At 42.4% G+C, this 26,288-nt stretch overlaps 1 protein-coding gene across 1 annotated transcript in view; it reads right to left on the bottom strand.

Moving 5' to 3' along the window:
- Positions 1–26,288, bottom strand: part of sardh (sarcosine dehydrogenase) — a 34,555-nt gene that overhangs the window by 2,008 nt on the left and 6,259 nt on the right. Inside the window, exons 9-22 of the mRNA XM_068573945.1 lie at positions 26,021–26,125; positions 22,592–22,721; positions 21,002–21,088; positions 16,695–16,785; positions 16,410–16,551; positions 12,886–12,969; positions 12,508–12,621; positions 11,743–11,881; positions 10,108–10,221; positions 9,538–9,685; positions 6,037–6,130; positions 3,436–3,598; positions 3,140–3,308; positions 863–998 (exon numbers count right to left, since the gene is read on the bottom strand). Coding sequence (XP_068430046.1) covers positions 863–998; positions 3,140–3,308; positions 3,436–3,598; positions 6,037–6,130; positions 9,538–9,685; positions 10,108–10,221; positions 11,743–11,881; positions 12,508–12,621; positions 12,886–12,969; positions 16,410–16,551; positions 16,695–16,785; positions 21,002–21,088; positions 22,592–22,721; positions 26,021–26,125 — 1,716 coding nt within the window. The remainder of the gene's footprint in view (positions 1–862; positions 999–3,139; positions 3,309–3,435; positions 3,599–6,036; positions 6,131–9,537; positions 9,686–10,107; positions 10,222–11,742; positions 11,882–12,507; positions 12,622–12,885; positions 12,970–16,409; positions 16,552–16,694; positions 16,786–21,001; positions 21,089–22,591; positions 22,722–26,020; positions 26,126–26,288) is intronic.

Here is a 26,288-nt window from a genome sequence, read left to right as displayed (position 1 = left end):
CAGTATTGCTTTCTGTACGCAGATCTTTTCAGGAGAGACACTTCTGCTGCAGCCAGTGATGTGATTGGAGGTGATGTGCTCTGTCATCCTGAGTGACAGGAGACGAGATCCATCCGACCTGTCTGTCTGTGTTGTGTGTGTGTGTGTGTGTGTGTGTGCAAGCACATGTGTCCACATTTTAGTGAGTGCATTTCCAGACTGAAGTGCTCGACAAAGCCAAAAGGTCAATCCGTTTTGTTTGGCATTGCTGGTCACGACTCGGGGATGATATGAGCGCGCACACACCAGGGGGGCACACGTGCATGCAGTGTCTGTGTGTGTCTACTGTGCACACACACTCATAGATATGGATCTCAATGCTCAAATCACGGAAGGATTTTTTTGGGATAAAAAATGTTTTGCCTTGGAGCACAGCACTTCAACACAGCACTTCTTGCGTCTCTCTTGCTGCTTCCACCTTTCTGTTTGATGTCCCATCTGTTATTCTGTGTGTGTCTGAATTATTATCGAGAGAGAAACACAAACAACAAACTGTATGCGAGCCAATAAAACTTATTATTCTGTGTAAAGTGAGTGGTGGGACATGACCGACAGCCTGAGGCTACGATAAGAAAAAGAGAGACTGATGCACCTACCAACTCACGTTCTTGGACACACACACATACAAAAACAGTACTGTGTATACCTCTCAATTGTTTTGCTTAGTAGAATGAATACATGGTGAACAAAAAAGCAAAAAGATATTTCAAGATATTTTCTTAATGCTCATTTTTACTAATAACGTAAAACAAAGGCGAATGAAAGGAATGCCGTGTGTAGCAGTGTATGTATATGTAGAAGTGGTGTGTGTTTAAGGCCTCACCACTCCTCCATCAGGGTTGCGGATGTATCCATATCCAATAGTTTTGTCCACAAAGAAGCCATAGTCAGAACGCCGGAGGTGACCAACAGGGCTGCCGTTACGGAAAATGGCCTCCAGACCAAACATTGGTACTTTCCTGGTAGAAAAAGAGAGAAGGGAGTGTTTCACCTCGCTTAAACAAACAACGCTCAGTGCGTTTACATGCTGGTAATAATTCGAATCCTGCTTTAGTCGGACTATGCTCTCTTTCGGGGCAACTGCTGTTATCCGAATATACATGGCAGTGAATAAATCGAATCATTGGCCGAATGCATGTCATATCCGATACGCTAGGTGGCGCTGTTTTCATTACATGTAGTGGTGATACAGCCATCTCCGCTTGACCTCTTCACTCTTCATAATGGAGAGAACCCCGCTAGCTTCGGTGGTTGTCGGGGAGCTAGCAGCAGCGCTAGCTGGCTACATCAGGGAGCTAGCGGGGTCACCCACCGAAGGTACCTTCGGCTCGTAACCCGACTTTTACGTTTGTTTGTTTCTGCCGGCCGTGACAACTTATCGTCTCTTTCGACTTCCGGGTCACGACCTGGGAGGGAGGGAGGGAGGAGGCGGCGGCATCTTGAGCATGCGCACAAACGCATTGTCCAGTTCCGATCCGATTCAGCGTTTACATGCAGCGTTATTCGAATTATCAATCGAATCGAATCGAGTTATCCAGGGGTGTTAATCGGATCGTAGTCGGACCGCAGTTATTCGAATAAAGGTGTTTACATGAACTGGATAATTCGATTTTAGTCGGACTAAGCCAGTTATTCGAATCCATGTAACCGCATGTCTTCCACACACACAGTGCGTTTACATGCTGGTAATAATTCGAATCTTGCTTTAGTCGGACTATGCTCTCTTTCGGGGCAACTGCTGTTATCCGAATATACATGGCAGTGAATAAATCGAATCATTGGCCGAATGCATGTCATATCCGATACGACAGGTGGCGCTGTTTTCATTACATGGAGTGGTGATACAGCCATCTCCGCTTGACCTCTTCACTCTTCATAATGGGGAGAACCCCGCTAGCTTCGGTGGTTAACGGGGAGCTAGCGCAGAGCAAACAGGGAACTAGCAGCAGCGCTAGCTGGCTACATCAGGGAGCTAGCAGAGACACCCACCGAAGGTAGTATCGGCTCGTAACCCGACTTTTACGTTTGTTTGTTTCTGCCGGCCGTGACAACTTATCGTCTCTTTCGACTTCCGGGTCACGACCTGGGAGGGAGGGAGGGAGGAGGCGGCGGGATCTTGAGCATGCGCACAAACGCATTGTCCAGTTCCGATCCGATTCAGCGTTTACATGCAGCGTTATTCGAATTATCAATCGAATCGAATCGAGTTATCCAGGGGTGTTAATCGGATCGTAGTCGGACCGCAGTTATTCGAATAAAGGTGTTTACATGAACTGGATAATTCGATTTTAGTCGGACTAAGCCAGTTATTCGAATCCACACACTCCCAAAATCAACTAATTCAAGTTAGACTTGAACCCAGAGGATATTTACTCAAATGAAATATTATTGTGCACAGTAACAGTGTACAGAAGTCTGTTGAACGCAGCAGACTGCATCCCTCCTGCACACATAAGATGCACTTCTATACAGACACGTACACAACCTCACACATTTGCACTGATCATGACTGTCAGGACTAAACAGAATGTGCCCACTCTGATAACATCTCTTTCACTTGAAGAAAGCAATGTTCTCTTGACGGCAGATTGCTGTAGACTTTACTCGACTCACTCGACGATGTTATCTCCCATCTGAAAATTAAACATTAATAATAACCACACCGCAAGTTAATGTATCTGCGTCTTCTAATCTAGACCAAGTAAAATATTTAAAATGTGTTGGAAAAAAAAATCAAATGAAAAAAAGATGGAAATGTTTTTAAAGCTTCAGTATGGACATTTACAAAGAACTTTAAATCTAGCATGTGAAGTAAGTTGGGAAGTTGATTAATGTTCCATTAAACTGCTTCTTGATCCGTTTGCATGTCATAATCAGCGTTACATTTTCTCACTGCACTTTTGGTAAACGCATCAATATTAAAGATTTTGTCTAAATAATTTTGTGTTATGGTTCCATCTAATTTGTGTAAGATGTCTAAGTGGCTCCACCACAGGACGCTTCATTAAAAAAAAAAAAAAGTACTACATTTTACATGACGATTTGCTTCTTCTTCATTAATGTCTTTCTGACTGAGCATATGGTCTCAAGCTTTACTGACTCATCAATGGTGAAGCAGACGATGCGCCTCCTCAGCCCCTCCTCCTTCTGTTTCTCCAGCCGCGCACGGCCCTGGAACGGGATCGAGCTCTTCAGTTTGCAGGTGAAGCCCAGCCCCGACTCCAAGGGAGTGTCATCTGGGCGAAGGTCAGCGTGCCAATGTCTGTAGCCTGAAGAAGCGGGGACGAGAAAGAGCAAAGACTTCAAACGGGAAAGCACCAAAAGAAAGCTCTGCATGAGCTGAATTTGCATCTTAGAGAGAGTCCGTTAGCTACAGTGTGGCTTATTATAACTTACCTTTCTCTATGCTGAGTGAGTCGATGGCCCTGTAACCAGAGTTGATGATGCCGTGCTTCGCACCGGCAGCCATGACAGCATGGTAGACTGGAAGGCAAGAGTCTTTGGGAATGTGCAGCTCCCAGCCGAGCTCCCCGACAAACGACAGACGCATCGCTCGCACCTGGACGAGAGAGAGCGGCGGGTTAGAGTGATGGAGGGAGGCATGTAGAGGACCAAGCTGCCATGTCTCTGCTTGTGCTCAGTCAAACACACACACAAAAACACGCCACCTTTAAAAAGAACCGGATCTGCAGTGCTTGTGTCCTGCATTTGAATAACAATAGCAGTTTCTGTGCGCTGCTGCTGTTGCTGCTGAAGAGCAAAAAGCACAATGGCAGGAAATGGCAGCAATGAATTGGAAGAGAAAAGATGCAATGATAAGATACACAAAGAGGGGAACAGGAACACTTTAATCTCCCTTGAGACATGGATGTCCTCAATTCTTTAAGTCCAGAAAGAGATTGATGCGGGTTAAGAGGTGAAAATGACGGGATAAAAGAAGGGAGGGTGGTGAAAGAGGTAACAGAAGAGAGAAAGAGTGCAGGGCAGAAGATAGAGACAGAGGTGAAATGTGCAAGATGATGAACAAGGAAATGCAGGCATACTGACGGTAGGAAAGGAGGCTGAATCAGAAGGTACTCACCAACCTGAGTGTTATTCTTATAATTCCATCCATTATGAATATTGGACATGAAAACATTTGACTTAAAACTTAAATTATAGAGATTTTAGATTGCTTTCTAGGAAAAACTCAATTCAATAGATATCATCTCAATAATGTGTCTCTCATACTGCAGGTAAACACAGAATGTGTGGAACTGCTCAGCAGCTGGGGAACGATTACCAGAAAGGACAATGTGTCTATCTTAAAGTGGCAATCGATGAAAAGTGCACAAAGAGTATTCCGACATTTCGTTTTTTCCAATTCTGAAACTTGCAGAAACAAACCAGCTCTCTCTGTTTCCTCCATCTCTCGGGTGTACACAAGTTAAATCAAAGGCCGGCTGCAGCCTCAATGTAGAGAAACTCTAATGTGAAGAAACCAAAAATCAATCTGGCTGACAAGTCAGCCAGTATTATGCTCTGCAGTTTACAACAACCGCTACAGGGATTTCCGTGAGACTATTCGGTTTTTAATATCATAAATCAGACAAAAAGACAACGGTTGTATAATTTCTGTCAAATTTTACTGGATTTGTTTGGCCAATATGGTCACAATAAAAACATTACGAGAATAACGCCCATGTTAAAAAAAATACCAGAATGCAAAATGCTATATATAATAAAGAAGAATGAATGCTAAAGAAAACCAAAAAGGGAAAGGAAAGCGAGTGAGAAGATGTGAAAGGGAGAAAAAAAAAGAGAAGAGAAAACTCTCTCCAATAGTTTCCCCAGTGGGTGCTGTGAAAGCCAGGCCATCTGGCCTGCCAGGGATCACCCTGGGCCCATATGTACGGCATGAAACTCTGGGGAGGACAGTAGGCCCACGCTCATTCACCACGTACACACACACATACACACACACAGTTGACACACACACACACACACACCAGATACACAGGCGACTAACTTTAAAAACGCAGAAACACATGCAGGCCTTACGCACGCTGTCACTCACACATTTACCAGCCGGATATCAAACACGGACGCACAGACGCAAGTACAAAAATGCATATAAACATGAATTCACATGACCTAACACACATGCCAGAGAGAGAGAGAGAGAGAGAGAGAGAGAGAGAGAGAGAGAGTCTAATGAGCTATGAGGGGAGCAGAGGGCAGAGAGAGAGCTCTGTTCTCGCAGCAGTGCAGCCATTAAAATGTCACCCAGACGAGGCCAGCAACCAGCTGGAATGCAGCACAAGCAACGCACACACACACACACACACACAAACACACACACACACAAAACACTTCTGCAGAACTGTGAGAAGATGCTGACTGCAATCACCGGAGCGTTGCATAATTCATGCAAGAGCGACGAAGACAGAGCGAGCGTGTGTGTGGACATATGTGTCGCTGCATGAGCCGGTACAACATGCTCTTTTTTGATCGGAGGCCAGGAACAGCGTGGAGGTCAAACTGAGAAGCTGAGGCGACATCGCCTTGCAGGATTACTGTTTGAAAACGGAATGGAAAATACTGCTAAGTATAAATATATGACTTCCCCGGTGCTTGTTAAAAACAGAGCGGATTAACTTTTGGAGTTTTGACCTCGGGGGAGGAAGTAGAAAGAGATGGATGGCGGAAAAAGAGGTTGAGAAAAACAAAAAGGTGTGGACATTTGTGATATCTAAGTAACGCCAGAGACATGCCATCTGTCCGCTCTCTCACACACACACACAAACACACACACACACACACACACACACACAAAATCTCTACTGACTGAACCTTTGAAATAAAAAAATAAAAAACAGTTTTACTCCACTATTACTACATTTAGAGTATTTCTTTTATCTAAGTAGCACTGACAGGATTATTTTGAAGCTCATCCAATTATTGTAGAAAGGAGTGGCGGCACTGTGTGTGTGAGTGTGAGTGTGTGTGTTTTTTTACCTGATGCCCTGCCGCGTTGACTACTTTGTGGGTAGAGAAGGCGAAAGCTTCGTTGTTCAGGTCTGTGTCCAACACCTCCTGCAGCACCTCTCGGCTGCACAGAAAGAGAAAACACAGAGACGGCGGCGGTCAGGTGGTCGATATAGATTTGAGTTTGCACCAGCGCACCTGGTGTGATGAACGATACTCATTCTGTATGCTTTTTAATCTTCAAATGATCAGATTTTCTGATGTCAACATCTTAAATATTTTAGGAAAGCACTACTACTAAACTACAGGAGAAGTTGTTGTAGTTGATATAGAATAGGACCATCACCCCTTCTCCCACAAACAAACACGTACACTAAAAAAAAAAAAAATCAATATTACATAAAAATGAGTCAACAGAAAAAAAAAAAAGGAACTAAGTTTAGCTTCCTTTGCTTCTTGTGTGTTTGTGAGTGGGCAGGTAGAGGCCTTTTCTGGGAGATATTTTTGCAACAGTGTGACAGGAAGCCAGGGTTGCAGATATTTGGGGAAGGGGTGCAGGTTACATTTGTGTGAGCTGTACATGTTCATGCATCTGTGTGGGTGTCCCTTTTTCTTTTTTCTCGAAAAAGCAATCCGTGTGGTCATAGTTGGATGGAGAAAGATGTGCACGAGGGTATAGTCATACATGAAGAAAACTTTTCTTGCATATACTGTATGCATCCGCTAGAATGACGCACAGGCTAATGGTTTCTTCAGGCTGTCCTCCAATTTCTGTACTCCTTGAAGCAACGCTTTGTTCACTGAACTCCTAAGACCAAGAGCAAGGCCAATTAGCTATATATAATCACTGAATTGTGCTGTGTGTGTGTGTGTGTGTGTGTGTGTTGGGTTGGGGAAGGGAGTCTTGCAACCACCAATTTGTTTCTCTGTCTTGCCACTTAACTGTGCCTCTCAGCTGTGGCTCAGAGGACGCAAACATACATAGCGCTCTCTTTCAGGATCTCACATAATTTCATATATTATAAATAAGCTTTATAATTACAAAGCAAACGATGAAGCACACAGTTTCACCCTTTTGGAGAGCGCTGCCAACGCGAGAGACTCCCTCCTCTCTGGAGAATTAGAGCGAGGCATCTCTGGGAGACAAACACATTTTACATAAACGCTGTAATTTCCCATCTCCTCAAACTTTAAAGAGATTAATTTGCTTCATAAGGAAACAAAACCCCAAATATTGAAGTTGATTTCCCGCCATCCCTCATATGTGGCAAAAACAATAAAACAAAGAATGGGGTAATCATTATGACACTGTGCAGAGCGAGGCAATAGAGATGCTAATCGTGTTTACATTATTGACACGCACACAAGGAAACATCCACTGATGCAAATACAAACACGCTTTTGATGCTCAGGAAAACTCAATGAGCTCCATAATCAACAGTCTTTTATGCATGCGTGTATTAATAATAAAACATATACACGCACACTATATATATATATCTATATAGATCTATATATATATATAGATCTATATAGATCTATATATATATATAGATCTATATAGATCTATATAGATCTATATAATCTATATATCTATATAGATCTATATAGATCTATATATATATAGATCTATATATATCTATATATATAGATCTATATAGATCTATATATATCTATATATATAGATCTATATATATATAGATCTATATAGATCTATATATATCTATATATATATATCTATATATATATATATATAGATATAGATATAGATATATAGATATATATAAAAAATAAACACACACACACACACACACACACACACACACACACACTGCTGCTAGTGACGCACGGATTTCTGGTTTGACGTAAGCAATAAAAGCGAGAGGGAAAGAATCTGAGAAAGGGGAAAGAGGACACTGAGAATAGGCATTTGAGCCGAGAGGAAAGACCGTGGAAGAGAGTTTGAGCGAGAGCTGGATAAGATCTACAGAGACCTGAGGACTGACAGAAAAGAAAGAACAGAAGATGAGAAAAAAAAAAAACGCCTCACGGAGGAGAAATCGACACAGCCCACACAGAGAACACAGTGGCCTAACCCTGCTGCTGGTGAGAGGGAAGAACAAAGATGCAGGGCGGCGAGGTGGGGACGAGGGGGGGGTAAAAGGGAAAGAAAAGAAGTTCAGAGAACGAGAAGAGGTGAAAGGTGGTCCGCATTGCTCTCAGAGTGAAGAACAAAAAGGAAAACTGGAGGAAGCGAGAAGACAAGTGACAAGCTTGGACAACATCGCATGTCCGAATGTGCAGCAGCATTTCCCCTGTACCATACACAAGTTCTCATGCTGAGAGGAAGACATCAATGGATGAAGGTTCTGATGGATGACAAGTTAAAAGTGGAATGCTGCGACATCTTCAGTTTCGTTTTTTCTCAAAAAATTACCAAGGCTCCATAAAACTGAAACTAAAAAGGGAGGAAAGCACTATCCCAACTTAAACCTTGGTCATCCTCCTGCAGGGATCTAAAATCTGAAAACAGTATAATTTAAGAGGACCTCATTTAAATTCTGTATATCAAATGAAGGTCATTTAAGGTCAACACTGCCGTGTTTACACTGGGGAGTCATCGAGGCAGACGCTGCAGGTGGCCTATAGGATTATCTTTAATTACTAATATCATGTTGAGCATTCAGAGCAGAGCAGAGTTTACAGTTGAGGGGCCTCAAATATTATCACCAGTCGCTACTGTGAGGTTTTAGTTGTAATTGTATATTAATCCTACTGTAATATCCCACTGTAGTTTTATGGTTATCACAGAAATGTTCAGATAAAATACCTCTATACAGCTGAACCCAAGTGGAATTAGTTTTACAGGTCATACACCAAAGAATTGTACAATTGAATGGGAAGTTAAAACATCCCCAAAGTTGTTCCAATTCATCCTCTGGGGACCATGATTTATGTACAAATGTCAGGGCACACCCATTGCCATCCATACACAACATCTTTAACAGATCCCTCTATGACGGGTTGGATAGTATCAGGTAATTCCCAAGACCTAACCCAAGGTGTAAACTGTTTGTGAGACGGAGAGCGCAACTGCTCAGAGAAATCTTTATCATCGTCACTCACAGTGTTGAAAAATAGATTTTAATTTACTTTACAGGGTTCACAGCGTCGTGAAACAGCCACCAGCTGCATTGAACTGTCGAATTACCCTCAAACCCTTCTGCTACTGTCTTCAATCAACCTTCATCCCGGTGTTCTTTCACCTCTTATGCCCTTGGCTAAGTCTTGAGAATAGGCACTTTACCCGCTCTCCTCTTATTGCCTTTGCAGTTTCCCTACCTCTTCTCTCCAGGATGTGAATCATAACCACATTTTAGAGTTACCTTCTTTTTTTCCCGCTCCTTTCCTCTCACCTGCTCTTTGCCCTCACTCACTCTTTCTGCCCTTTTTCCACATCTGGATTTCGAAATCACAACAATGTCTCCGCTCATTTCGTAGCCCTCTTCCCTGCTCCTTTTCTTTCTTCACCTCTTGGGTCCCTGGATGCTGATCATCCCCATGTCCTCAGAGTGGTCTGTCAGCTGGCAGTTGAAGCCTTGGTCTTGAAGAGTTGTTCTGATGTGGTTCCAGTTGTGTTCTGCTACACCGCCTCCAATGGCCAGGTAGTACGCATCACCTGGAGCAAGGGCGGGAAACATAAGATATAAGCAGTGAATACAGGGCAGTGTGTCAGAAACATTAAAAATGAAAAAAAAAAAAAACAGACAAACACTGACATAAACGTAAGTAGAACGACAGATAAAACAGCACATAAAGTGATCGCCACATCAAAATACAAGAGAAGATAGAATGATAGGTCGGAGAATATAAAAGTGAATACAACAGACATAAAGTATTGATAGATACTGGGAGACAGGACAATAAAAAGAACAGTAAACAAATAAATAAGACACGACGACAGCAAATAAAAAAACAACAGTTAAAATGACAAAAACATGACCGTAATGGAATGATAGAGAGAAGCATTGAATAATAGAGAGAGAGAGCAATTGATCAGTACAGCAGACAGATAGGAAAACAACGCTCTCTCTTTCTCACCGTTGGACTGCGGCGCTAGCGGCAGGTTGGCAGCACCAGGCTCCAGTCGGCTCACCGTCAGGTCAGCCTCCGTCCCACCTCTCGTATTCAGCATGCAGGTATACACAGTGGAGCCTGAAACACACACAGACACTTATGTCGCAGACTTCAGAGGCCAACCTAAAGTGTGCAGTCTCTTGAAACAATGCCAAAGGAAATCTCACAATAAAAAAAAAAAGAACCCAAATTTGTGTTCAAGCTTCGATGTGCAACTGATTCTTTCTAAGTGATCCAGTCTGGATTTTGAAAATCAACTCAAGGGAACTTCTTTCACAACGTGCTTTTAAGGGTCAACAATTACAAATCTCTGCCATCTCGGACATATTTGGATAAAAAAAAATACGACTGAAATACGAACCCCGTCAAAGCTGAGAACATCACTGAACCAAACCCAGTCATCATGAGAATATCATCAAAATGATTTCCTAGTGAAGGAAGTGTGCATCTAATTACAGGACACGGGGGGGGGAAAAAAAACAACTAACATTCCCGTAGTCCGTAGCTCAAAGTGACATGCTGAAATGTGTCCGCTCCCCAGTCATCTCTCATTTAAACACATGAGTGTTACAGCTCCAGTCACTGGTGTTTAAGAAAACTGTGTGTAAATGTGTAAGCGAAGCATAGGTCGGCCCGCTGAGACAATAAATGCTCTCAGGGCGAGTGTGACGGCTCTAAGTGCTGCGAGCGAGAACTGGATGCACAAAGGAGAGAGTGAGGGACAAAGACCGAAAAATCGAGGTCGCACCATGTGTCACCTAAGATATCGAAAAAGCTTTTGAGCATCTACCTTCGTAGGTGGGGTGAGATCTGGTTGTCGTACTTAGTGGTGGATAATAACGAGTAAGTAGATGTTAGCACAAAAATGGGATGACATAGGCTGCAGAAAATAAACAGCAGCTGTTGAAAGCTTTTAAGTATCAATAGATACATTTATCCTTATGATGTAAATGTTGATTGCACAATGTAATTGCCGTTGAATAACGACCCCGTCAGCGTATCACTTGGTTCGCTCACATAAGCCTCACTTTCAGTATGCAATTCCATGAATGTCTTAGTATTCCCCTGTTGGGACTTTAAAATTGCTGGATTTTACATTTTAGTATACATTTGTCTGCATGTGCCTCTGACATTTATAATCCTAGCTTGAGGTTTTTTTTCCTTTCTGATTCCCCTGGGACCCATCTATACATATGGCTCCATATAAAAGCTATTTGGGACTATCTACTTTGTATATATTTATAAATAGTTATCAGAATTCAACCTGCTTTTAAAAGACTTCTTTTTTTCAACAAGGACATTTTGACACACGTTATTAGATGATAATGATGTTATTGATCATTATGATATACAATGAAAGTCGGAAGTTTGGAATCACCTGTTATAAGCATTTTAAAAAGGTCCCAGAAAAACATTTTTAGAGACTATAAACTGGTATTTACCATTTGTGGTATTTCAAATTTTGTGGAAGAGTGAACTGTTTTGCTCCTGTGTTGGCATCTTGTTTAGTCTCCCTATCCATGCATCTGCCCTCTTCGTTCTGTCAATCTTCTCTCCCATCTGTTTGTGCATTTGTGTGCGTGTGTGTGTCAGACTGACCTGGCTTCTTGTTGACATCAGCGGTGAACAGCCAATCAGCCGCCTTCTTCGCATCTGGTCCAGTAAGATAGAACTTTCCAAAGTAGGACATGTCAAACACTGCCACACCATGTCTACACGAGAGGCACTCACTCTTAATCTGCAATAAAACAAGTACAGCTTCAGCCTTTAAATTGCAGTTTCCATTTACGACAAAATGCCTATTAGACATTTCTGTCTAACTGTCATAATTATCAAATGGCCAAACACGTGTTTTGTGAGCCGACAATGACCGTTGACCACGAAAATCTCATCAGTTAATTCTTGAGTCCAAGTAGACGTTTGCGCCAAATTTGAAGAAATTCCCTCCAGGCGTGCCGAAGATAAATGTGTCTCCCTCTTGTTGCCAAACATTACGTTTTTAAAATATATGGATTCAGACCCTTAAAGCAGACATTTATCATTGTAACATTAAAGAGAAAACTAAAAGAGATATTCCGACATCAAGGTTGGTAATTCTCCCCGTGTGATCTGCCTTGTGAGCTGCAGAGTTAGTTCACTAACAGTTCCCTCATCACTGCCGGTTGTCCATGATTGCCATTTCCCATGAGGACACGTGTTCCCTTTCCTCACGGGAGCCTTCAGAGAGTGTTCACACTCTGGCAACCCTAAGGTTTTTTTTTGGGCACACAGGCTTCGACAAAACAGGAAGCTGAATTAGATTAAATTACATTGTTTCTACAAAATCACACACAAGCACACACACACACGCACACACACTCTTACCAGGTCGTGATGTGGCGGGAAGCCAAAGGTGTACTCTTTGCCCAGCAATTCGTTGTATTTGTAGTTCTCATTCTTCTTAATGTCATAAGCCCCGTAGTAATCATAGTCTTTCAGCTTTGCAATAACAAAGACAAACAAATAGTTAGAGGCATATTAATCATCATTGTCTCCATGTGCAGAGAAGGACAAAACATTGGGCCGGATGCTGTGTTATTATTGTCGGTCTTTTCTAGCAGCACCTCTCCAGCAAGCCTTTGTGGAAAAATGTGCATCTGAATTGTTTACGTCTATCTATCCAAGTGCCTGTTGTCAATACGTGGTTGTAAATAAATCATTAGCGTGCACGCTGGTGTACAGTGTGTGTTTGTAGAGCCTCACAGGAGCGGGCCCGTCTTTGTTGAACCAGCCCGGTCTCTCCCAGCCGTGTCTCTCCTGGAACACACAGCCCTGCTCCGTCAGCACCTACGACACACAAGGCACACGCAGACACAGAGGTTGAACCAGAAAGCACACCTCGCAGAATGTTTACTCTTTAGCGATTACCTTCAAAATCATTGAAAGCGTAGGCCAAAGTTGGGAAATTGGGATGTGAAAAAAAAAAAAAAATGAAAACCATATATTCACAGAATTACACAGTCATGCATTTAATCGAATAGTCAGCAATTTCACTCTTCACATCTACAGAATTGCTCACATCAATTGGCGGAGCAATGACAGCGGCTGAGGCTTGCTCATTCTAACTGCTGTTTTTAGGCAGTACTAACAGCAGAACTACAACTACAACACAGACATAATTTGGGCCTATAAACTTGTACTGGGGAAACTTGCTCACAAAAGGTTGCGTATTTACACAACTAGCAGATAACTTCTCAATTTCATCACTATAAGCAAACACCTTTGTTCATTAGAGAGAGTCACTTCCATTGTTAACCTTGTACAATCCAACATGATGGACAACACATTGAGAAGTGAAGGTCAAACACTATTTTAGAAAAAAAAACTAGTGCAACTATCGTACACTTGTTCATTTTTTATTTCTTGACTGCTGTTGAAATAAGATATTTCAGCACTCGCCATCGTCCTTGTTAAAACCGACAGTCGCCCACAGTTAGTAGGTATGTGCTGCTATGCTCTTCTCCTAGCAGGCAGCTAGCTGTCTCCTGCCAGAACTTCCCACACCGAGCTATATTTACCACCCGTGCTACCGGGGTGGAGGAAACGTGTGAGCAGCAGTGTCAGCGACGGCCTGTTTGTACTCTGAAACACTGTTGTATTGCCTCCTAAAAGCAGACAGACAGCCTCATTACTTGCACAATGACGGCTCGTCAAAGACCTTAACTACCTCTTAGCCGTAATACGTACCAATTTGATTAGGAACAAGAGCCAGTACGGTGGATAAAGAATAATAATTAGACCTTTTTTGTGTGTGTGTTTTTTTTCATTCTTTGATCTGCCAACTGCCTCCAGTTATCTGAGGCTCTCCAAAAGTAGGAAGCCTAGTTGCTAGGTGATGGCCCTCAACGAGTGATTAGCAGGGGTCTAATGGGCTTGCAGCCGAGGATCGGACCAACGGTCTCACAGGGGATGTGGTCTTCTTTGAGCTACTGTCTGTCGAGCTACATGCAGTTATGTGTGTCCTTCCACTGCAAATCTGTTGCCATACTGATACTGAAGATTACATACTAATTCCTGATCCTGCACTAATATGCAAGTGTTTTTCTGCTGGCCGGAGAAAGCCGACACCATGCACCAGCACCATGCACCAGCATGCACCAGCATGCGGGTGTGTGCCACACCCACATGCTGACCGAATCCATTAAGACTTTAAACCAAGTGTCATATGGTTTACATTAGATAAAGGATAACTTTTTTTGCCGTCACATTACAAGCAGTGTAAAGGGTACCAGGATTTGCTTCTCAGCAGGGCGGATGTGATAAAACTGCTCTTCTTGAGAGTTATTGCAGATAGTGGCATTTACGGCACTCAGCCGGCATGTGGTCTTTGGAAAGAAATGTTTTGACGCTCATCAAACGTCACGAGCGTGTTACTCTTCAGAGAGGTGGAGCTTTCTTTATAAACCCTCGGAGTCCTAAAGCTGCTATAAAAGGACTTGTTTTAATTTATTTTTTTATATTTGTGTTGTTTCTACTTAATCCAAGCACTTATACTGGAGACACAAGCTTCTAACTAAAAAAAAACATTAAAAAAAGTTACCATCCCATCATGTCTTTGCTCGTTCTGAACAACATCTTAAAAAAGCCCTTCGGGGAATCTGGTTAATTAATTATGCAACAAAGGTGTCAGGGAAACTAAATAAAAACAAGCTGTAAGTAAGCAGTAGGCATGATCTACAAAATACATTGACAACATTGCTAATGCAGTCTGTGTGACAGTAATCTGTTCTGAAAGAATGCCTGCATGCATGAGCGCGAGTAGAAATTGCAACAGTTGAAGGTAAATGAAGTCTGGAACAGGAACGCGAGGCTAAGTGGGTCATTAATGCATAAAATATGGTGGCGAGGCCCATTAACAGTTTGTGTCGGGCGAAGGAGAGAAAGGAAGCTGAAAGACATCCGAGACCAAGCAACCGAAGCTAAGTGTATCATTTATAGTCAAGTTGGCAAGGAGCGCATTAATAAATGTAGCTGCTGGGGATAAGTTACACTAACTCCAGTGTGCCTGAGCCTGAATCAGCTGTTTGCCTCCCGATTTGAGCGGAGAAGACATAAGTCTGTCAGACAGTCTGTCGACATACTGAGACGGGGTCAGAGTTTGACAGATGATATCTTTGCAAACACTTGCATCACCAGTACTCCAGGACTAGCTTGGCAAACATATCCAATGATCCCCATTCGCAACGAAAATGAGATTTTTAGCATCAGCAAGTGAAGTGAACTCAATTCAATGACCTAGTGCGCACATTCATGCACACATAGACGTCCGCACAATCTGGGGATCCAGCTGCATCATTTATATGTTGATGTTTGCCGTCTCCAATCAGATGCAGCAGTTACAAAAAGGTTAAGGAGGAAACAGCGACACCTCTTTTTCGCTTTCAAACAAAATACAGATCTGAACGAGGAACAAAGACATTGACAACCGCAAGAAGGGAGAGATGGAGAAACAGACATTAAGTATGAATTGGAGTTGGGGAGGATCTCAAAAAGAGAGAAGATGAGAGACATACGAGTGAAGGCCGTGGGTTGATAGATGCATGGGGGGGGAAACTGAAGGAGTGGAATGAAAGGATCAAGGAGAAAAACAAGAAAAGAATTGAGTCATACAACCTCTAAACATATAGGGAGTGATCCAAAGAGGACTGGTCAGGTTATATGGCAGCAAAGTTGATCCTGAGACTTGAAGAGGTGAACTGGTTTCGTCTACGCTGGGAAACCTCGTCGATATGGGGCCAGGAAGTTGGCCCCTAGCTTTGCTCAAGCCAAAAGGTTCATGTTTATCAGATCGGAAAAATATATGAATATGGTTTCATAACGTCGCAGGGAGAAGCGACAGGATAGGACGTTTTGGCTTTTATCCGACTAATCAGACTTCACTTCTTTAATACAGACACAAACACTGTGTTTATGTGTACATTTAGGATTCAGAATATTCAGGAAAACCTAGAAACAACCTTTATTTAATATAACAGAGACAGATAAAATAACAAAAGAATAGTGGAGTTATTGTGTGTATTGCCTTATCTTAGCATGGCATGTTGTCAATTGTATTCATAGTTCTTTTTATTCTTATTTTCTATCATTTTTAAAGAAATAGTAAACGTAAGAGGAGGAAAAAATTGCCTTTGCTATTAAAGCTATGGTGACTCATCAAACCGCAGTTAAAAGGAGTGCGACTAACGAACAAGAAAGACGCACATCAGACTTGTTTCCTTGAACTCTACCTGATGAAAAGGGTCCTTCCTCATGTTTCGGCTGGCCAGCGGCTCATCAAAGGGGAACACCACAGAGTAGTTTTTCGCATACGACTCATGGCTCCTCTCTCTGATCCAGCTTGTGTTGTCCGTCAGCGAGTTATGGAAACGCCTGAGACGGGCGGGATTCAAAAGATGAACGCTCATCAAAAGTCACAATCATTCAGACTTCATTAAAAACATAATTATTCTGGTTCCTGCTGTCTTTTACAATAAAATGCCAAACAGAAACACTCTTGGTGTGCATTGATGTACCTGATGTCGTAACCATACATATCCTTTTCAGGGCGGCCATGTATGATCCAGTGAGCCAGCTCTCTACCACAGCCACCTCCCAGCATCATGCCTGACAAAGACACACACACACACACACAGAAACTGTTATCAAAAAAGCAGACAGAGGAAGCTGTCGAGAGAGCGGAGGTGCGGCTCAGGCAAAGCATCTCAGTGGCGCTGTGAGCATACGCAACCTCACAAGATCACCTGGACAGAGCTCTGGAGCGCCGAACCAATGCACACTAAGTTTCTTATTCCAGAAGAGGGGCACAATACAGCGTATAGTCAGTTGCTGCCCAAAGGCATTGGGGGTTTGGTGCCGGGGCTTTGCTGGCCATTCGCTTCAGGACACTTTAAAACTTCAGGGGAGTACAAAAGGCAGAAGATCCACCAAAAACATCCTGGAGGGTGCTGAAAAGGCCTTGCGGAGGCTGTGGATCCAGAGGGGGAATCCGTGGAGCAAGGGCGCCACTTGGACACAGTGTCTGGGGCTAATCACCCCAAACTGGGTCACCAGGGTGAGGGTGTCTGTTAGAAACACCCTGTGACTTCCTATCGCTGAAGACGTGTCCAAGCAGCACCAGAAAGTATACTCTGCAACTGAGTTAAGCAAAAAGGCTATATTTGCTGCTTCTGTCTGTTATTCTTGAATGTTTTTGATTGAAGAAGTTTGGATTTTCGTTACTCAACGAATAACCAGTTATTCGATGAGGTCTCTCACAAAAGAGAAAAATTACAACAACAAAAAATGACCTCCTTATGAAAATTTTTATTTGTTGCAAAATCAAAAACTGTTTGTCAAATTACTGCACCGGCATACATGAAATGAGAGTTGAAAATCTTAACAAAAACCTGGCCCTCTCTTCCATTCTCTCTCTCTCTCTCTCTCTCTCTCTCTCTCTCTCTCTCTCTCTCTCCCCCCCCCCCCCCCCCGTCCATTACAGCTATCCTATACAATTCCATCTCTCCTTCACTATCTATCCTATTCCATCCATTCCCATTCAATTCCATCTCTCCCATTTCTCCTATCCCCCCTCTCTCTCTGTCACCCTCTGATAGCCTGTCTGGAGGACTCTGAGTGTGTCTCATTAGTTTGGAGCCTCTATATGTCATATGACCTACAGAGGATTATGTTGACCTTTGTTCCATCATTTGACCCTTGCTTACAGCTGCCCCTGAGCAATCTGACCTCATCAGCTGAACCTAGCGGCTGCAGCTTTGTGGTTTTTCATCCCGACCAACAAACAACACTGGCAATTTAATATGTTATCCATCCGGTCCCAAAACTGCTGGGTTAATGAGCTGCTCCCTTTTAGCCACCCCCTTCTTGTGTTGTCTTGCTGGTAATTTGCATGCATTGTGTGCAAGTTGTGTGCGTGTGTACACACACACACACACACACACACACACACACATCAATATGCAGCAGCACGATCAGTGTGTCCTTGCATCCCTCCTTCATCCCTCCTTCTCCATCTCTCACAGCGTGCCTTCTCCCTTTATCTGTCATCGCTTCACTCATCTGCAGACACTGTCACTCTGGGCCAAGCCTGGATGGATGTTTGAATGGCGGAATGGGTGGATGGATGGAAGCGGGGTGAGAGAGACCGAGGGAGGATGGTGGTAGGGGGATGATGGAGTTCTCCCAAAACTATGTGGAGACAACCAACAAGGTAGGGTGGCCCTGAAGAATGTCAGCAGAGATAACTACACTGATGTGTGAGTGAGTATCTGCGTGTGAACCCTTAAGCTCGTGCTTCCACTCGGCTTATCATCCCTCCTGTCTGTCATTGTACTTCCCCCTCCACTTCCCCTCCATCGGTATCTCGCTCCATTACTGTTCATTTATGGTGTGCAAACATTTATTCCTGTGTGTCATTATCTATCACTCCCTCTCCTCTCTGCTGCGTTGCTCTCAAATTATTTTTAGATAGTTCCCCCTCTCCCGTTCTGACATTTACAGTGATGCCGGGAGTGAATCATAAAATGCTCAAAAGAGGGAGCAAACATACATAATTGTATTCATCCCTCTCTACTCTAGTAGCCTTGTAAGCATGTTGTTTTGCAGGGGGGAAAGACAAAGACATCTCAGTCAAAGCAGTGATAACTTGTACACCAATTGCACTATAAGATTGACAACACCGCTGGTCCCAAGGCTAATTCTTCTGCAGTGGAAATCAGTGAAAACTCCTTTGTTTTAACTCTTCGTGAAAGAAGTGCTCTTTAGCGTTCTAAACGATGAGTTGAGATATAATCGGAGTAGCTCCTGGGATAGATGTATCAACGCTTGGGCCCCAATTTATAGAATTGGTTGAAAGCATACCCATTGGCTTATGACATTTGCCAGAGATAGCTAGTTTGATCCAATGATGCAGAATGTTGATGTTCCTTTTCAATAAAACTGCTAAAGAGTAATTACACAAAGTGTCTTATTTGTCAAATATACAGAAATACCATAAGACCAAAATACCAATGAAGGTGCTCAGTATTTAACTTTATCGTTAAAGTTCATCATGATGGTTTTGACGTGAAGAAAAAGTTACTAGAGGTTGCTAGGTAACAAATATAACTTTGTTGTAAACCAGAATGAACTCCAGCAAAGTGAAACAAAACTACAGAAGGGTCAAAAAGTTACCGAGCACTCAGTGATGGATATTTTTAATGTGAATCTGTGGTTTCTGAATTAGCCCACTTGTCTTGCCCTGCCCTGAGCCAAATAAGCTGTGTGAGTTCATGTGTGTGTGTGTGTGTGTGTGTGTGTGTGTGTGTGTGTGATGGAGTGAAAATGACAGAGGACTTTTCCCGTGCCAGAGGGACGAAACGGCAGGGGGAAGAAAGAGAGACGTATGTAAAGAGAGAAGGGAAACGAGGACAGCGTGAGGGAAATACATTGCTGAGCTCCTGCTTTGATAAAACCCAGGATGTTTTGTTTGGGTGTGTGCATGCTGAGTTCAAGTGTGCGTTTGTCAGACAAGTGAAGGCGTTTGGAATATCCCTGCTGCGCGTGACTGGTGGAAAATCCTTAACAACCAAGTCCCTGTTAGCAGGTGGTATATATTGCCAGGTCCATTTCAGTGAGCTCGATACCAGTATGGCGCATCCGAACTAGAGGACGAAGGGTTGCAATATTTCATCCACCTCCATTCAGAGAGGATTGTTACATTTGTATTTGCATAAAATACAGCACGAGTTTTTAAAGAAAGAATGTTTTCAGGGCATTATTTATCCACCAACAAATATATATATATATTTGTAGAGCACAGCGTAAAACCAAAAGCAACACAGGTCCAACCAATACGGTATGAGTCAATGTGTATCGAGGTATACGAGCTACCAACTGCTCAGGGACTGTGTGTGAGCCCTTGTTAACCTGACATTAGATAACAAGAGACGAACTCACCTACAAACGGACTGATGGACAGAATGAGTTTCTCGTGAATAAGTGGTCGGGGAATATGAGAATGCAAGGGAGTATGTGCTCAACAACAACAAGGATCAAGCAGCCGTTAGCATCCAACGCACAAAAACTACACTTCTGAAGCAGAAAACAACAGAGAACATGTGTGTGTGTGTATGTGTGTTAAGTGGTATGTGTGAGTGTTGAAACCACTGTATGCTCACTCATTAGAGCTCCAACCTCTTGTCGACACAACTTTAGAGATCGACCCTGTGGTCTTTTGCTTTTATGCAGAAAAAAGCTTTCTCTCAGCCGTCTGTTGAAGCTGATGGCGATTACTTTACCCTTTACGCCGACGCTCTATGTTTTCAGAAGGCTGAGACACTCACAGTTCTGCCTGTCTAATGTCAAAGGTAAGCACATCTATGAGTGAAGTAATAGAGTGACTTGGGTTGTTGTTGTTTCTGTGTGTGTATGTATGCGTGTGTGCGTGGATGAAGTTATCCATTATTCATTTGTGTGTGTGAGTGTCCACAGAGATCGACGGAGGCTGGGTCAAAGTGTGGGTAAAACACTCTTCGGCCATTTCTCCTTGCTGGTTTTCTTCCTGCTTGTATTGACATGTACGGAGGATTCCTGAGACTTTCCCAGCTCTATCATTTCATGGTTCCCTCAAGGGAAAACTCTACGCCACAAAGTATTTGAACGCATACAACTGTGAGTGATGTGCAGCGTTTGTTTCAGACGTTGATGCTCTGACAGGAGATGTCTTCACTCTCATGTCAGATGTCGTCCTTGCGCCTCCTCATTTGTCTCCCTCCCTTTTCTTTGCGGAAAAGAACTCCCCCTGTTTAGTTTGTTTCAATCTTTCCGTCTCTGCAGCGCTTACCGGCACTGTTGAAGCCACAGCCCAGGAAGAAACCTCTGACCTCTGGGGCTTCTCCCATCAGTGGCTTGTGGTCCGCTGTGAATGATTCTGAAAACAGAGAGCGAGAGGAACTTTGGAGATAAAAGTGGCAACAAACGTACCAAACACAGACTCACCACAGAGGTGACATTATTGGCCGATACACATATTTTACTTTGTGGAAACAATGGAGACCTGTTTAATGGCTTCAAGCAAGTAATACAACAATTATTTTAGTTATCGAGATGTCATTACCTTCAAAAAGTAATACAAAATAACTGCTCACATTTTTCAAAAAAACAGCCTAACACTGGTAATAACAATAAAAATACTAACCTATATAAAGCAGGTAGAAACATACAAACTAAATAGAATTTTTTTTCTTCTGCTCCATCTGATTATTTAAGAAATCATCAAATTAGAGCATTAATATATCAGTAATGTGAAGATACGGTGGAGTGATGGTGTCCTGAGCATAGCATTAACTCTCCCTTCGCGTGTTTTGTAATCCTTGCTTTGTTCCACACTTAGTGCATGTGAGCTTTCAATCAGTAGTTAGCTCATGGCCACCGCTCTCTGTATTGCTACAGCCGTTACCCGTGAGTTGTCGGCTTAGCCGTTGCCATGTGGAGGGCCGTTGAAGGGCAAAAGAGGATTTCTGAAATGTGCATTCGACACCTTTAATGTGTTATAACCTGGACGAAGTAATAGAGGTGAGAAAACGCACTTTAAATGCAGGAAAATGTGGTTTTCCAATTGAAGTGAACTGAAAGAAAGTAACTCATACATACTCATTATGATACACATGAAGATGTTTAGCAATATTTAAATGCCTACAGAGTATGCCAAAACAATTATAGTTAACCTTTCTCTTGGCTTGATCTACTTAACTGTTACTCCAACCGTAATCCTAAAACAGCCTTTTACGTCGAGTAAGGACGGAGGTACTCGTGGACTCATAACATAGGATCATAGTTGAGATTTCTGCTCTCTCTGTGATTCGCTACTATCTCGAATAAAAACGTTCTCTGTACATGCTTAAAAAAAGGTTTTCTGTCTTTCCCACATCTCCTTCCCGACTTCTCTGTTTTCCCCATCTTCCTCTGGTCATTCATGTGTGTGCATATTTGTTTAACTGCATGTTTCAGTTTATCTGCAAACAGCTGCTGATGAAAAATCAAATTCAATAACCGTAACTTTTGGTTGCACAGCCACAGACCGGCTCACTCACACACTTGGGCAATGTGATATTGCCCGGACGCAAAGTCAGGTTTGAGCTAATGAAACTACCTCTACAAACATGACACAGTCTGCTGGGTTCAGTGTTCATGAGTTGATGTAACAGTGAAGAGTTGCACAAGATAGTTTACAAGTGAATACATTTCAGTTTTAGATTAGAATGTGTCCAATTTAAGAAGTGTCATGAAAGTTGCTTGTTCCCTGCTGCACTGCATCATGTTATAAGTAATTTGCAAGAAGGGCCTGCAGGATTTTCAGAAAAATGTCCGCCTCTGTGGAAGTAGTGTGAGTGAGTGAGTGAGTGAGTGAGTGAGTGAGTGAGTGAATGAGTACCTGGTCCACAGACAGTGGACTTGATGCCAGTCCGCTCCAGAGCAGGAACTCTGTTGATGGCACCCTCAATGTGTTGCGTGAATATATCCCAGTCCAGGTCAAACAGGCTGAAGGCAAAATTGTCAGACACCTGGGAAATAAAACACAAAAAAGTGTATGCCAGGGCTTGTTATTTTCTAATATTGGCAAAACACAAGAGTGTCATTTTTCCAAAGCAGGTGCTCATGTTGGGATGTTTTTGAGGATCATTGACTTCTGATTTAACATGACAAAAAAATCACATTGACGTTGGCAAAGAGGTGCTCTTTCATATTCCATAGTGACTAAGTGAAGAACAGTTGTGAGGAAATGCAACTTCAAAAAGAGAAGTAAAAAGTACATCAAAAGTTAGATGACAGAGTGTTTGTGTAGGAATGTGTGTGTTTTCTAGACAATTACATGGAACACCTTTCATAACAGTTCTTTCATTTGGGAAGTTTCTGACCACCCAATCAATGTTAGTCCGCCCTTGCCTTAAAATGTTTCCCTTCTACACTAATCTGACTGACTAAGGGTGCTCAAATTGAAGAGTCCATCACAACCGCTTGTGCTCTGTGAGATGTTATCAGTCTGGCATTTCTCCATACATCTTGGTATTGGTCTGGTCACCCCTCTACTTGAACTTTTCCCTCTTGGCTCCTCCATGGTGAAATTCCGAAAAGCCGTCAGTGTCTTATTTTCAGAGCGTGACTGTGTTTCTGAGTCAGTGCAGACATATCACGATGAATAAGATCAACAAATGGTCTAAAATGTTAAATGTAAGTGATTCTTTAAGTTTGACAGACTTTCTGTGAGGGGAAGACTTCCTATGGCTTACAATTAGTTTGGATTAAGACTTGAACGTCACAGGGATGTGCGCGCTGACAGTAGCTCCTTTCATGTGAACAAAGAGTTTCTGCATTATTACCGAGCACTGACACTCAACCCGGAGCATCTGAGGAGCAGTGCTCTTTGTCCTAGACACCACACTTCTCTCAATCCCTCCCGAGCCATCGATCCTGCTCATCTTCACTCAGTAGGCATCCTCTATTCTCTCCGTCTCCCTGCTAATTCTCCTTTCTGTATCTCCTCTTTCTTCCTCCATTCGCCTCAAGACATCAAAGCAACGCTCAGCTGCAGAACGAGAACAAAAGAAGCTGCTTCTGCGCAAAGAAATCCTCTAAAATGTAAAAAAAAAACACTGAGGAGTCTGCAGGCAGGCAGGCAGGCAGCCGGAAAGTCATGAAGTCAATATTATCAGTGTCCTGCAAAAAACCCTGCTTGATAACTTTTATTCGAGACGGAGATATCTTTTGTAAATGGATTTCAAGGCTCATTCTTAAACATGAACAGGTTGAGCGGAGCAATCTTTACTTGTTAATGGTACGTGTCCAGGATTGCGTTGCATCGTAGGAGCACAGATTTAAAGACTAAACCAATCTAACAGGGAACACATGAGCAGTGAAATGTTTGAGTGTGGAACACCAGAACAGGAAAAAGAGCGAAGGAGCTTGCCACCAAACCGGCCAGCTCTCCTTGAGAGAAAGTACACATCTATTAAGACCAAGACCACTTGTCGATGTAAAAGCTTTTATAAAGATCATTATCCAAAAGGTAACCGCCCCTTTAAATAGTCTCTGCCCGAAAGAACAGCTTGTACGATTACATTGTACTTGCCAATAGAGTTTTAGTAATTTTCCTTCATCTTCACATCCATTTTTGTTAAAAAAAATAAATAAAACAATGTAGTTTTTATATTACAATAAAAGCAATTTCACCTGCAGCAGAGCTACGAATATAATATACTATAAAAACATTGTTGGTATTGCTAAAAGAGCGGCTATGAGGTTGTTAAAATCAATGGGTTTATTGCCTTTGGAGCATATGCTATGCTCAATATTTATGTTATACTCAGATTTACACATTACTTTTTAAATGCAAATTTGATACAGAAGCCTGCCAACGGTAACTAGAAAAAAACACTGAATCTATTAGGCCCTCACATTAGTGTGGAAAAACACTCATGAATTCACTTTTATTCATAATCTGTATACCAATCAATGCAACGTTGGTTACAGTGTATAAACTCTACTCTGCTTGTTGCAGGACTTGCAATGCTGCATCCACTTTTTAAAAGACTATTTTTTTATTTTATTAGCAAAAGAAAAGTGGGAGGCTTTGGGAAATACGCTTATTTGTTATCTTATCTTTTCATTTGGCTGAGAGGATTGACGACAACACTCTTGTCTTAGCACACAACTCCCCTGATAAAGCACACGTTGTCACTGTTGCCTTTCTCTTCATGTACGAGTAAAACAAATGAGATACATTGTGTTAATGAGTCAGCTTTTAACGATAAGGTAGTTATTAATTTTTTACCTTTGGACTGAGCCAGACTGTTTACACTGCCTCTAAACAAATAACACATCCTGACACATCCGGCTCCATACTTTAAAGAAATTGTTCACATTTTTATGGAATAGGCTTTTTTGCTTTCCCGGTCAATAGTTAGAAGATTTATTAAGACTCTTGTGTACTGAATATGAAGCGAGAACCAGAACCTGGTGAGCTTATCTTAAAGCAAAGCGTGGACGCAGTTGCTTCTATTCGCACCGAACCAGGGGGGAATTGATTTACAATCATTTATGGTTCCTAACGGGATAGATCAATGTACAAGAAGTTGAATTCACTTGGTGTTATACTGTGATGATTAGGAGTTTCCTTCATTTATTTTAGCAGTGTATATTATGATATTGGCACTTTTACTCACTGAATAGCTTCTTCTACCACTGAGAGATTGAACAAACACAGTGGCGGGCCGTGGATTTGGTTCAAACAAAAAGGTGAAATCTGATTGGATGAGCTATACGTAACCATCTATCAGGCCAGCAGCTATGCCAGCCATGCTGCTGGCCTGAGCTGAGGAACAGACAATACACAGGGGCTTGTGCAATGAGAAAATAAACCAGTAGGGAAAAACAATTACAATACATGTAGTGGATATATGAAAAACAAAATATAAAACAGATATAACTTTGAATTAAAACATGAATTCAAATTAAATAAATTAAAACATATTGATAAAATAGCTAGAACTTTGCGATTCTGTTTAGGCCAGCAGAGAAGGCTTAGCAGGCTCTGACGACCCGAACAGACACAGTTTTATTCGTCCCGCTATGAATCCATGCTAATACAGACGCAGAACTAAAGACAAGAAAAACAGACTAAAAAAAGAGACTGGGTCAAACGGACTGAGTATATAAACAGGATTAAACTTAGTATAGTTCTCAATTGAAGTATTTGATTTCATGTCATCAAACTTTCTCATCAGTCAATACGTAAGGTTTCAGGGTCTGTAGATTATCCAGAGGCAATAACTGTTAATCAGATGATATTCAGATTCAAGCTTACCTCATCCCAGAAGATGGGGTTTTGTTCATAACCCCCCACAGACAGGGCGTCACCCTGGAGGCGCAGGTACACCGATGCATCATGGTCCCTGACATTCGGCATGTTCTGCAACGAGTGAACATTAAAAGTGGAAACATGAATTAGTCCAAATGAGTTGTGTTGGGCAGATATATACCTGCCCATCATTTACAAAAAAAAGTTAGCTGACTTGTAATGATCTTTGCTGATGAACTCTGGCGCCATGTTCGGCGCATGTTGCTGAACGCGC

This window comes from Clinocottus analis, unplaced genomic scaffold, assembly GCF_023055335.1.
Source record: "Clinocottus analis isolate CAN_PGR_092001 unplaced genomic scaffold, fCliAna1.0.p SCAF_13, whole genome shotgun sequence".
NCBI classification, from domain to species: Eukaryota; Metazoa; Chordata; class Actinopteri; order Perciformes; family Cottidae; genus Clinocottus; species Clinocottus analis.
Note: the sequence above shows the minus strand (reverse complement) of the source record. Positions and strands in the feature narration are given on the sequence as shown.